The sequence below is a fragment of the Gopherus evgoodei genome, chromosome 1 (assembly GCF_007399415.2).
Source record: "Gopherus evgoodei ecotype Sinaloan lineage chromosome 1, rGopEvg1_v1.p, whole genome shotgun sequence".
NCBI lineage: Eukaryota > Metazoa > Chordata > Testudines > Testudinidae > Gopherus > Gopherus evgoodei.
The window spans coordinates 125053127-125065475 of record NC_044322.1 but is presented as its reverse complement, the minus strand read 5'-3'; the positions used below and the strand labels follow the sequence as shown (position 1 = coordinate 125065475).

The window sequence follows — 12349 nt, the reverse complement described above, 5'->3', positions numbered from 1 at the left end:
GGCTGTCAATTAATGTCAGTTAACTCAAAAATTAATCACGATTATTAATCGCACTTATAACAATAGAATACCAATTGAAATTTATTAAATATTTTTGGATGTTTTTCTTCATTTTCAATATTGATTTCCATTACAACACAGAATACAAAGTGCTCAGTGCTCACTTTATATTGTTATTTTTTATTACAAATATATGCACTGTAAAAATGATAAACAAAAGAAATAGTATTTTTCAGTTCATCTCATACAAGTACTGAAGTGCAATCCCTTTATCGTGAAAGTGTAACTTACAAATGTAGAGTTTTTTGGTTATATTACTGCACTCAAAAACAAAACAGTGTAAAACTTTAGAGCCTACAAGTCCACTCAGTCCTACTTCTTATTCTGCCAATTGCTAAGTCAAACAAGTTTGTTTACATTGACAGGAGATACTGCTGCCTGCTTCTTATTTACAATGTCACCTGAAAATGAGAACAGGTGTTCACATGGCACTTTTGTAGGCAGCGTTGCAAGATATTTATATGCCAGATATGCTAAACATTTGTATGACCCTTCATGCTTCAGCCACCATTCCAGAGGACACGCTTCCACGCTTAAGATGCTTGTTAAAAAAAAATGCGTCAATTAAATTTTTAACTGTACCCCTTGGGGGGAGAATTATATGTCTCCTGCTCTGTTTTACCTGCATTCTGCATATATTTCATGTTATAGCAGTCTCAGATGATGACCCAGCACGTTTGTTTTAAGGACACTTTCACAGTAGATTTGACAAAACACAAAGAAGGTACCAATGTGAGATTTCTAAAAATAACTACAGCACCCAACCCAAGGTTTAAGAATCTCAAGTGCCGTCCAAAATCTGAGAGGGACAAGGTGTGGAGCATGTTTTTAGAAATCTTAAAAGATCAACATTCAGATGCAGAAATTACAGAACTCAAATGACAAAAAAAGTAAATCAACCTTCTGCTGGTGGCATCTGACTCAGATAATGAAAATGAACATGCATCAGTCCACACTGCTTTGGATCGTTATCAAGCAGAACCCATCGTCAGCATGGAAGCATGTCCTCTGGAACGGTGGTTGAAGCATGAAGGGACATGAGAATCTTTAGCTCATCTGGCACATAAATATCTTGCAATGCCAGCTACAACAGTGCCAGGCAAACCTCTGTCTCACTTTCAGGTGACAAGAAGCAGGCAGCTGTATCTCCTGCAAATTGTAATCAATCTTGTTTGTCTGAGTGATTGGCTAACCAAGAAGTAGGACTGAGTGGACTTGTAGGATCTAAAATTTTACACTGTTTTGCTTTTGAATGCAGTTTTTTTGTACATAATTCTACATTTATAAGTTCAGATTTCATGATAAACAGATTGCACTACAGTGCTTGTATGAGGTGAATTGAAATTTTTTGTTTTTTGTTTTTTACAGTGCAAATATTTGTAAGAAAAAATAAAAATAAAGTGAGCACTGTACACTTTGTACTCTGTGTTGTAATTGAAATCAATAGATTTGAAAATGTAGAAAACATCCACAGATATTTAAATAAATAGTGTTCTATTATTGTTTAACAGTGAAATTAATCGCGATTCATTTTTTTAATTGCTTGACAGCCCTATTAAATTGTTATAGACCCATTCTTTGAAAATCACAATATAAAGTGGAAGTGTGCTAGTTGGATATTGTTGCCTTTGTAACCCACATGAACTATTAGAACTGTACTTTTTCCTCTTCAAAAAAAACCCACGTGCATTCCTCAGCATTTTCAAATTCAGTGCAAAAAGTTAGGTTTTAGCCAAGTCTGTGGTTAGACATGTACAAACAAGTACGCTGAGTGTGTGAGGTGCTGAGCACCTGTAGCCTTTGCTGAAGTCAACATGTGACTAGCTCTGTGCATAAGGAGGGCTCACATGAAACACATTGTCAGGATCTAATCTAAGTATCATGCAACAAAGGACAACAATGAATAAAGCCTGGAGGTGAGGGCAGAGAAGGATGAAGGTTATATCAGTGAAAGGTTGTTAAACAGGCTAAGTTTGGTATTTTAGAGGAAGATTTGTCAAAGCCCAAAGGACAGTTAGGTGCTTAACTTCCTTTTGAAGTCAGTGGGAGTTGGTCATCTAACTGCCGTGTGTGCCTTTGAACACCCTCCCCGCCTCCGCCCCCCCCTCCCCCGGAGATGTTTTAGCATATTAACCTTTGTGGCATTTCTGGAGCGAAGGCTGAGATGGAGGTCAGGAAGGATTTGCAGGAGGAGAGTAAAGTCACATGGTGCATAGGGTCACAACTATTCTGTGCACCATGCTGAGAAGACAGCATGCTAAATCTTTTTAAAGGTGTAGTGTAGCCAGCACCTCACATGCTTCCCCAACACCACTGGAGTCATTCTGCCTTGCAAAATTATAATGATTCCAGACCTCATTGCTTATGTTATCACAACCTCCCTGCACAGCTCTCTGCCTCTTAGTTTATTCCTTCCACTATTGCTTCTCCTTGTCAGTAACAGTCCCCTCCCCTCCTTTTTTCCTGCCTCTTGTAAAGCATGTATTATTGCACATGTATGATAGTTGGCCTCAATTTTCATAAATAACTAATTATTTTAGGTACCTCAATTTTTCAGTGTCCAACTTGAGAGATCTTAATGGGCCCTGACTTTCACAAATGCTGAACAGCCACTCTGAGGTCCCTTTTAAGGTTACTTACCCCAAAATTGTGGCACCCAGAATTGCTAGTTATTTTTGAAAATGTAGGCTATTTCTTTGGGGAAACAAATACAAATCTGTGACAAAACCAAGCCAAAACAAACAGAACCCTAAACAAACAAAACCAAAACCAAACACTAATAAAAACAAACGAGCGTGGCCTTAATGTTTTTCAGGCTCACGCTAATAGAAAATTAAAAAGGAGTCATTACTCTTTGTATATCAAAATTCTCCTATTTTGTAGCTTCTCATCTTATCAGCTCCCAGGCTTTGCTCTTTTGTTTTGGAATCTGGCTTTTCATATACCCCAGCTAGTAATCAGACTGTGATTTACCATAAACACTGTAACTAAAATATATCTATATTAGGTTTGAAAGAGAGACAATGATATTTGAGGTCTCTAGTATTATATGTTTCTGAGTTGTATTGCTAAATCACTGAAACAAAAACTGTGCTAGCCCGTAGATGTTTCTGAAGAGGAATATGTGCATCCAATTCATGATCCAGCAAAAAAATATGTTATTCAAGTCAGAGCAAAGAAAACAACATGTATAAGTAACAAGTTTTGGAGTGAATGGAGTGAACCAGTTTTTATTAATGATGGTAAGTTACCAGACTTCTATTACTTTTAATATATAAAGGGAAGAACTTTAGCTGCCGAAAGGGAATGCCAGAATAAATAGAAATAATGGTCCACGTCTTGGGGCCTGCCAGACTTCATGCAGTGCAGGCTGGGAGAAGGGGTGCAAAGATGGAGTGAAGTGCCCTAGTCATGGACCAGAACCACGTTGTGCTAGGCACTGTACAAACACAGGATAGAAAGACAGTCCTTGCCCCCAAAGATCCCACTCCCCTGATTCTGGGGCCATTGTGTGCAGGGCTCTTCTCTTGGCTGACTGCTAATTGTTCCAAGAGGGAAAACTTCGACTGGGGGTTAGCACAGTGTAGGACCATCCCAGATCTGACTCATTTCCTCCAGCCACTTCCCTCACTCTAAAGCACAGAGCTAGCTTAGTGGCCTCTTCATTGGCTCTGCATTATCGGAGAACATCCCCCTGAACTGGAGTGATCCTTCTGAGAGCAGAAACACTGGCCCTATGAACAAAATCCATCAATGGCACAAATGCAAAGCAGCCATATTGCCCTCAAAGGTGTTGGCCTAATATATTCAGCCCTGTTAATAGATCATGGGGACAATTTTTCATTCTGGCAGAGCTAGGAATGGGAGGGAATAGGAAGTTAGGTTTATACCACCTTTTCATCTCTCCACATTTATACTTCCTTGCCCATGGCCCCAAGGGGACATTGCAACAGCCAAGCAGAAATGGAGCACACGGATACTTGGCTACACCCACTATGCCAGGGTTATGCCACCTCTTTGCTATCCAGGGAAACCTGTATGCTGGGGTATTCCTGATGAGAGAATATGCTGCCTTTCTGGAATCTTGATGGTGTCAGACTGGTGTAAAGGAGCCACAGAGCAACAGAGCACTTAGCCCTAAATGCATATATATGGAAATATATATGTGTGTGTGTGTGTGTGCGCGCACGCGTGCGCCTGCGCACAAAATCCTACACATATCTAATCATTCCTTCAGTGTGTCCTTTAGATGACCCTCCTCATCTGCCATCCAGATTTCTGTGGGGCTTCTTCAGGGCTCTGTCCTTTTCTTTCCCCTTTTCTTCTCCATCTTTCCACCGTATCTCTGCCCAAACTAATCCATAAACACAAATTCAACTACCATCTCTATGCTGGTGACTCACAGATCTACCTGTCTGCTCCAGACCTGACTCCTGTCCAAATGAAGATCTTTGCCTGTCTTTCTGATGTCTTCTTGTGAACACCTAGCCAACACCTAAAACTTACCATGGCTAAAAAAAAGCTTTTAATCTTTCCTCCCAAACCCTTCTTGCTGCCTCCTTCCTTGATCACTATGGACAACACCACCATCCTGCCAGTCACTCAGCCCTGTAACCCAGGCATCATCTTCATCTTGGACATGAATCAGGGATGGCTCAGGGGAGGTAAAATATGTGAACAAGACTTGATCCTTTGAGAAGAGAAAATGGGTTTATTTACCCTCCACCCATAACCACTAAGAAAAAAGAAACAGAAATTGAATAGCAGATTTCCCTCATATGAGTAGCTGGTTTCCTGCTCTTCAGATATGAGCAAATCTAAAAGAAATTGCAAAGGTGATCATATTAAAAACAGACATGGTTTACTGTAAACTTCTGATATACCCTGGGGATAAGCACAGAATCTGAGAATTACCCATATGATCCAATAACAGCATCCTTGGATATTTGGGGAATATGTTCCACTGCTTCCTCCCCCTCAAAAGCCTGTTCGCTAGGCCCTCCTTCCTGCATTCCACTCTACAAATACTTCAGGTCCTCTTTTTCCCTTCCTTCCCTCAGGAGTTTGTATGGTTTGTGTGCTAGGGTGGGGAGGTTGCCAGGAGCATCGCCTTCCTTTAGCCATCCCTAGATCCCTGTTGAACAAAGTACTTAAACATATGCCTAACCTGAAGCATGCGAGCAGTCCCTGACTTCAGCCAGTCTGATATCTTCCTGAACCAGGGCCCTGGAGGACAGGGAAATGTGTGCTGTTTTTTATTCGTGGGTCCCCAAAGAGTGTGGTCAGAAGGAGAGTAGACCTGATGTTTTGGCTGGGGTAAGGTGTGCTCTGAGCTCTTTCTCTCTGGTCTGTCTAAGGAGACCTAGAGTTAGCTGAGTTGTTCACTCAGCATAAAACCAGCTGCTAAAATGGAAAGCAGCAGACCCTGCTCTGAACTGATCTCTGGAACATACATTTGAGAAAAATACCTAGTTCATCTTAAGGTGTATAAAGGTTTGTTAAAGGCCATTCTTACATACAACTCTGCCTACCAGTTTGTAAATTGCTTGGTTTCTCCTGATTTCACAATAGAGCAATGTGAAATATATGTAGTTAGGCTCAAACTGGAAGCCCATATTCAAGCCCTTCATGCTCTGAAATTGCTCTGGTTTGGATCTAAAACCAGTTACACATCTAGCCTGACTGGAGCACAAAATGATGAAAAACCTGAGTGCTAACCTTACCTGGTTTCTGCCATTTTGAGTTACATTCTGTGAGGTGTGTTGTTCAAAGGAATCTGAACCTAAGCTTTGGTTCAGCTTTGAGCCCCAACCCTAATTTAAAATAAATCCACATTAATAATAATAAGAGATATACCCATCTCCTAGAACTGGAAGGCACCTTGAAAGGTCATTGAGTCCAGCTCCCTTCTTCACTAGCAGAACCAATTTTTGCCCCAGATCCCTCAGTGGCCCCCCTCAAGGATTGAATTCACAACCTTGGGTTTACAGGCCAATGCGCAAAACCACTGAGCTATCCTTTCACCTTTGAAATACAGCCTCCTCAGCCCACATCCAGTCTGAGCTAAAACCATGAAATAGCTAGACTTCACTCAAAGATGGTTATTATTATTTGTATTGTAGCAGTGTCTAGCACAATAGGTCTTGTATAAACACACATGAAGACAATTCCTGCCCTAAAGATTTTACAATCTAATCAGAAATGTAATGACACTTTCTGCTGAGTCTGGGAGTCAGTTTTGAATACACAAGGAACCTTGATTCAGGCACGTTTTGCATGGTTTCAGCTTTGAGTGCAAAGAATTGGAACAACTTTAGTCACAAGGTTACAATGTACTCAATATAAACCACACTGAAAGAACTACATAATGTATGAGCAAGTTCTGTGCTATAAAACCTGAACCTATGCAATATTTACATCAAAAGCAGATGTCCCTACTATAATTCTATTGTGCATAGAATAGCAGCATAACAGTAACACTTCTGAAAGCTATAATAAATAGTAATAATAATAATAAAAAATAAATAAATTAACATCTATCTCATATATAGCACATTTCATCAGCAAATCTCAAAGTGCTTTACAAAAGAGTTCGGTATCATTATCCCCATTTTGCAGATGGAAAAAACTGAGGCATAGAGCGGCAAAGTGACTTGCCCAAGGTCACCCAGCCAGTCAGTTGCAGAACTAGGTATACACCCAAGGTTTCCTTCATTCCATTCCAATGCTCTATCCACTACCTCTCATAAAATCTCAGAGAAGTGTTCTTTGGATTTATAGCATTACAAAAAGAAGCATAATATCATTTGATTCAATAATTTATAGAAAAGAGGCCATAGAGAAGGGATGGGCAAACTACGTCCTGTGGGTTGCATCCAACCTGCCAGCCATTTTAATTCAGCCCTCAACTCCCACTGGGGAGCAGGGTCTGGGGCTTGTTCTGCTCCAGCACTCCAGCCGGGCTGGGGGCTGCTCTGGATAGCTCCTAGAAGCAGTGGCATGTCTTTCCTCTGGCTCTTATGTGTAGAGGCAGACAGGGGGCTCCGCTCAGCACACTGCCCCTGCCCAAAGCACCGCCTCCACAGCTCCCATTGTCCAGGAGCTGCGACCAGTGGGAGATGCAGGGGTGGTGCCTGCAGATGGAGCAGCACGCAGCAGAGCTGCCTGACTGCACCTCCATGTGAGAGCCAGAGGGGAGGACATGCCGCTGCTTCCAGGAGCTGATTGAGGTAAGCGCCACCCAGAGCCTGCACCCTTGAGCCACTGCCCCACTCTCCAACCCTCTGCCCCAGCCCTGATCCCCCTCTCACCCTCCGAACCCCTCAGTCCCAGCCCAGAGTACCCTCCTTCACCTTAAACCCCTCATCCCCAGCCCCACCCCAGAGCCCACCCCCCGGCTGGAGCCATCACCCCAGCCCTGATCCCCCTCCTGCCCTCTGAACCCCCTGGTCCCAGGCCAGAGCACCCTCCTACACCTCAAACTCCTCATCCCCAGCCTCTCCTCATAGCCCGCACCCCAAGCCAGAGCCCTCACCCCCTCCAGCCCCCAACCCCAATTTCGTGAGCATTCACAGTCTGCCATACAATTTCCATATCCAGATGTGGCCCTTGGGCCAAACAGTTTACCCACCCCTGCCCTAGAGTGTATAATGCACCCATTTATGGTTGTACCTTCTGAAGATTCTATATTTGCTTCACTTTACTAAAACTAACTTTCCCTCTTCTTTTTAAGAATATAAAGATTATAAAATGAACACCTGGAAGCTGCTCATACTAATTTTGTTTCCCTCCATGATCTTCACTGGAGGATTGCTGATATTTCTTTGTAGAAGGTAATATACATTTTTGGGGAGGGGCAGATGGGGAGGGAAAGGGGGAGTTGTCTTTCTGAGGATAAACAAACACTTTGATGAATCAATGTTCAATCAAAAATAGATCTTCCTTTTCATAGGGGGTTCATTATACTTAGAATAATCAGGTCATTGTGAATTAGGGGGCTACAATTCTGAAGACTAATCTGAGGAGAGGCTGAGGGCCCATAACAGCTGCTGACTTCACTAGGGATGCTGGGAGCATATGTGTACTGTTCCTTAAAAGCTGTAGCAGGAAGCCTGGCTGGAGGGGAACCTGGGAAAGTGCTAGGTAGAAGTTCTATAGTGAAGCAGAGAGAGGCAGGTAGATGAGCTTTTGGTACAATGTTGTTTTTCCTTTGCTAACAGTCACTTGATAAGTGCTAGAAGAAGCTGACCTTTTTCTGTGCTAACAGACAGCGTTCAGCATGCACAGCTGGTAGGATCAAGCCTCTAGTGACTTGCCCAAGACCACACAATAGAGCAAGCCAGGGACAGAGACAAGGTTAGAACTTATACAATCCTGATACATTGTCCTAGCCTCAGACCAATAGACCTTGTTGCCTTTAGACTGATGTTTCCTCTCTGTGTATACTGCTGGTTTACTTAACATGTTATTTTACATGTGCTTACAAACAAGATAAAAATACCCTGGCATGAACAATCTGCTCCTGCAGAAATTTAACAGCAATAACAACCCTGTATTTTCATCTCTTTCTCTCTCTCTCTCTTCTAGGTATAAATGCATTGATCCTATACTCACACCTATCCCACACCCTTCAGACAGAATCAGAATCTGGTTAGCTTCTGATGCTGCTCTGTCTCAGGTACAGTACATGCTGATCTTTTCCACCCATACAGTGCTATGTATGTTGTACACAGAGGGTCAGGATGGTATGGCTGAAGAAACTTAGTCAGCTGGGCAAATAATAGCAAAGAAATATTCTGGAGTATTCTTCTATCTCTAGCTGATAGAGCAGCTGGGATCTAATTTTCCACACCCTTGATTGTTTGAGCTGAATGTTTGAATGTTTGAACTGGAGAAAAATTAGGGGCAGCCATTTGCATTGGTGCCAGTTCAGAACCCCATGCTCCAGAGGAGCTCGGAGGGTGATTGTGCCTCCGGGACAACCATGGCCATCTCCTAGCTGGATGGCTTGGTGTATGTGGTGTGTGGGAGTGTATGTGACCCTGCCATTCCCCTTTTGAGACACTGTTGAAAGAAGATGTTAATAGTGGATCTCCTCTTCCCTATCCACTAATAACACCTGTCTTTGACAATGCCACAGGATCCTCATTCTCCTATTGAATTTCATTCCATTCCAGATAGGTTCTTATACCATGCTCATAGCTGTAGTGTCTGACTAAGCAAGATGACTAACATCTGCCAGGTGTTTGTTTTCTCATCCACTCCTGAGAGGTAGCAGTGTGTGGAATGGAGGGCTTCGTTTGGGATTTTTTTATGAGGTCAAAGAAATGCACCCTGCGCTTAGAGCATAAGGTGGTGAGATTTGTGATACTCCTTGGTTTCTGTGGGATTTCTTTCCATAGTCTCGGGCAGCTTCTCAGAAAGCTTTGTCGATTTCTTGGTCCCGAGGAGTAACTGGGAAAAAGGTCACACCACCCTCTCTTTCAGGAGACGAAAAACCCAGCCAGAACTCAGGGGAAGATGAGCCTTCTCTTCTCAAGACACAATATCTGTCTCTACTTCCTTCTGTGATTGGACAAATTCATTTGCCACCTTTTCTCAGCTAAAAAGGATTGCCTTATCGCTTTCCTCAATAGAGCAGTGCAAATTAAACTGATATTTCTGTCCAGCACTTTGCTGTGGCCTGCCAAACTGTAAGGACCAAGCCATGGTGGTTGTGTCTATGTTAAGCATGTCCTTTAGCATCTGTAAGACGTTTCTTTCAGAAGGCACACAGCCGCTTCTTACTTCGGCAACCTTGTTTATTCATTATGTGAATGGAAGATCAGAACAAGCAGTTACTGACGTTGTATGTTATTAACACAGCAGGAGTATGGCCTGGTTCTCCAAACGCCCGACATGCTGTTTATCAGCGATCTGAGCACACCTGTCACAGGTAGGTCCAAGGAAACCCATGCGTTTGCTGACCTGGTGACAACAAATGGCAGGGGTGAATGTTGATGTCGCTGACAGAAGAGGGAGATAGGTATATGGAATAAAGAGTACTTGGCAGATCCTGTATACAAAATAATGGTTCTGCACAGAGATGGGAGTGAGACACAGAAAAATGGCTATTAGTGTCAAGATGCCTGGAGAGACTTGCCCAGACCCAATCTGTTTTATCCACAAATAAACCTATCCCCTTATCTTGGGGCTAGAGTGTGACTGTGCCACAAGCCCACGTTGCATAGTTACACTACCCCAGGAGCAGACCACAGACCATATTGGGATTCAGAGAGGGAGTTGGCTGGGGCAAGGAGTAAATTTGTTAGTCTCTAAGGTTCCACAAGGACTCCTTGTTGTTTTTGGTGATACAGATTAACATGGCTACCACTCTGAAAATGTAATCTCTGTTTCCCACTTTGCTCCAGTAATCTATCCCAACCCTGTACATGACACATGATTTGCACATAGGTAACAGAACTCAGAATCTGATCTCGTTTGCTACACCACTGAGTGAATGCATTTGTGTGTAATAAAATTTTACTCAACAGAACTAAGTTTCGACACAAGTGAAGTGAACTCCGAGATCATGTTGGTCCCTCTGGAAAAGAACAAACACAAGAGGATTAGCTAATGAAGATTCTTAAGCATCTGGAAAACAGCCTACATGTACTGGCATATATATCCTGAGGGATGATAATCCTCATTGCTGTGTGAGTGGGTTATGTTTTCTGTGCTGAATTATCTTGTGGAGATACTCCTGCTGAATCCAAATAGGTCTGAGCCAGGAACCAGTATGAGCCCAGCAATTTGACAGATCTCAAAAAGGTTCTAACAGTGACATTATGAGATTCCTGAAATGTGTATTTGGGTCACAAAAGCAGACACCAGAGACAGCTTGCAGTTTGTCTTTTACTCATCCTCCTCCTCTTAACCACAACACTATTATAATGACATAATAGAGAGTTAGAGCCTGTTCAGGTGAAATAACATGAGATGGTTTTTGGATGCAAATTAAACTAGGATTTTGGATTAGAGTTGAAAGTCAAATCAGGGATAGTATTTGGGTTTTCATTTCATAGCACTGTTATCACATGAGATTGTGGCCAGAAGAACAAGATCAGCTGTTTTTACAAGATCAATGGGTAGTTGTTAAACACCTGACTGATTTATGGGCAAGATGAATTGTGGGCGATGACTGTTTCTTATAACATTCCTGGAGGTAACAACTATATAGAACTTTGAGACATGTATAATCTGATAACCTGTATAAGCAATCATATTGTTGATAAGCAGACATCAGCAAAGAAATAATAGCCTTGTATAAAGATGTAAGATCCGTTAATGCTAATGAAGAGCTGGCTTTTGGACATTATAACGGGGTAGCCTGCCCATTTAGAAGCCAAAGACCTGGAGGTGGCCAGTCCCAGTGTCAGTAACCTAGTCCCAGATTTGGACCTTAGCGTCCAAAATATGTGGGTTAGCATGAAAACCTCCAAGCTTAGTTACCAGCTTGGACCTGGTAAAGTTGCCACCACCCAAAAAATTAGAGTGTTTTGGGGCACTCTGGTCCCCACAAAAACCTTCCCTGGGGACCCCAAGACCCAAATCCCTTGAGTCTCACAACAAACGGAAATAAACCTTTTCCCTTCCCCCCTCCAGGTGTTCCTGGAGAGATACACAGAAGCAAACTCCATGAGTCTAAACAGAGGGACTCCACCCTCCCCGTTCACAGTCCTGGAAAACAGAATTACTTCCCTCTTCACCCAGAGGGTATGCAAAGTCAGGCTAGTTAATCTAACACACACAGATTTCCCCCGACTTCTTCCTCCCACCAATTCCCTGGTGAGTACAGACTCAATTTCCCTGGAATTCCCCACTAAAGAAAAACTCCAACAGGTCTTAAAAAGAAAGCTTTATATAAAAAGAAAGAAAAATACATCAAAATGGTCTCTCTGTATTAAAGTGACACATACAGGGTCATTTGCTTAAAAGAATATTGAATATTTGAATATTATTAAAAAAGAATACAATTTAAAGCACGCCAGCAACTATACCTATGTAAATACAAAAGAAAATATATAAATTACTATCTGATCTTTGTACTCACAACTTGGAAACAGAAGATTAGAAAGCAGGAAATAGAAATCACTCCTCATAGCCGAGAGAGCATACAAGCAGAAGACCAAAGAACAAAGGACTCCCACACAAACTTCCCTCCACCCAGAGTTGAAAAAATCCTGTTTCCTGATTGGTCCTCTGGTCAGGTGCTTCAGGTTACTTTTTTTTTCAGGTGAAAGAGACATTA

General features: G+C 42.3%; 1 protein-coding gene across 2 annotated transcripts in view; it reads left to right on the top strand.

The window, feature by feature from the left end:
• LOC115655807 (interleukin-5 receptor subunit alpha-like) overlaps positions 1–11540 on the top strand; it is a 29994-nt gene extending 18454 nt beyond the window's left edge. The window contains exons 8-12 of one of the 2 annotated variants that reach the window (XM_030571701.1): positions 3158–3302; positions 7793–7892; positions 8647–8737; positions 9928–9994; positions 10593–11540. In XM_030571701.1, the coding sequence (XP_030427561.1) occupies positions 3158–3302; positions 7793–7892; positions 8647–8737; positions 9928–9994; positions 10593–10675 (486 nt within the window). In that variant the 3' untranslated portion in view covers positions 10676–11540. Of the gene's footprint in view, positions 1–3157; positions 3303–7792; positions 7893–8646; positions 8738–9924; positions 9995–10592 lie in introns of both variants that reach the window. The other variant, XM_030571692.1, reaches the window with a different exon arrangement.
• Positions 11541–12349: the final 809 nt, after the last annotated feature.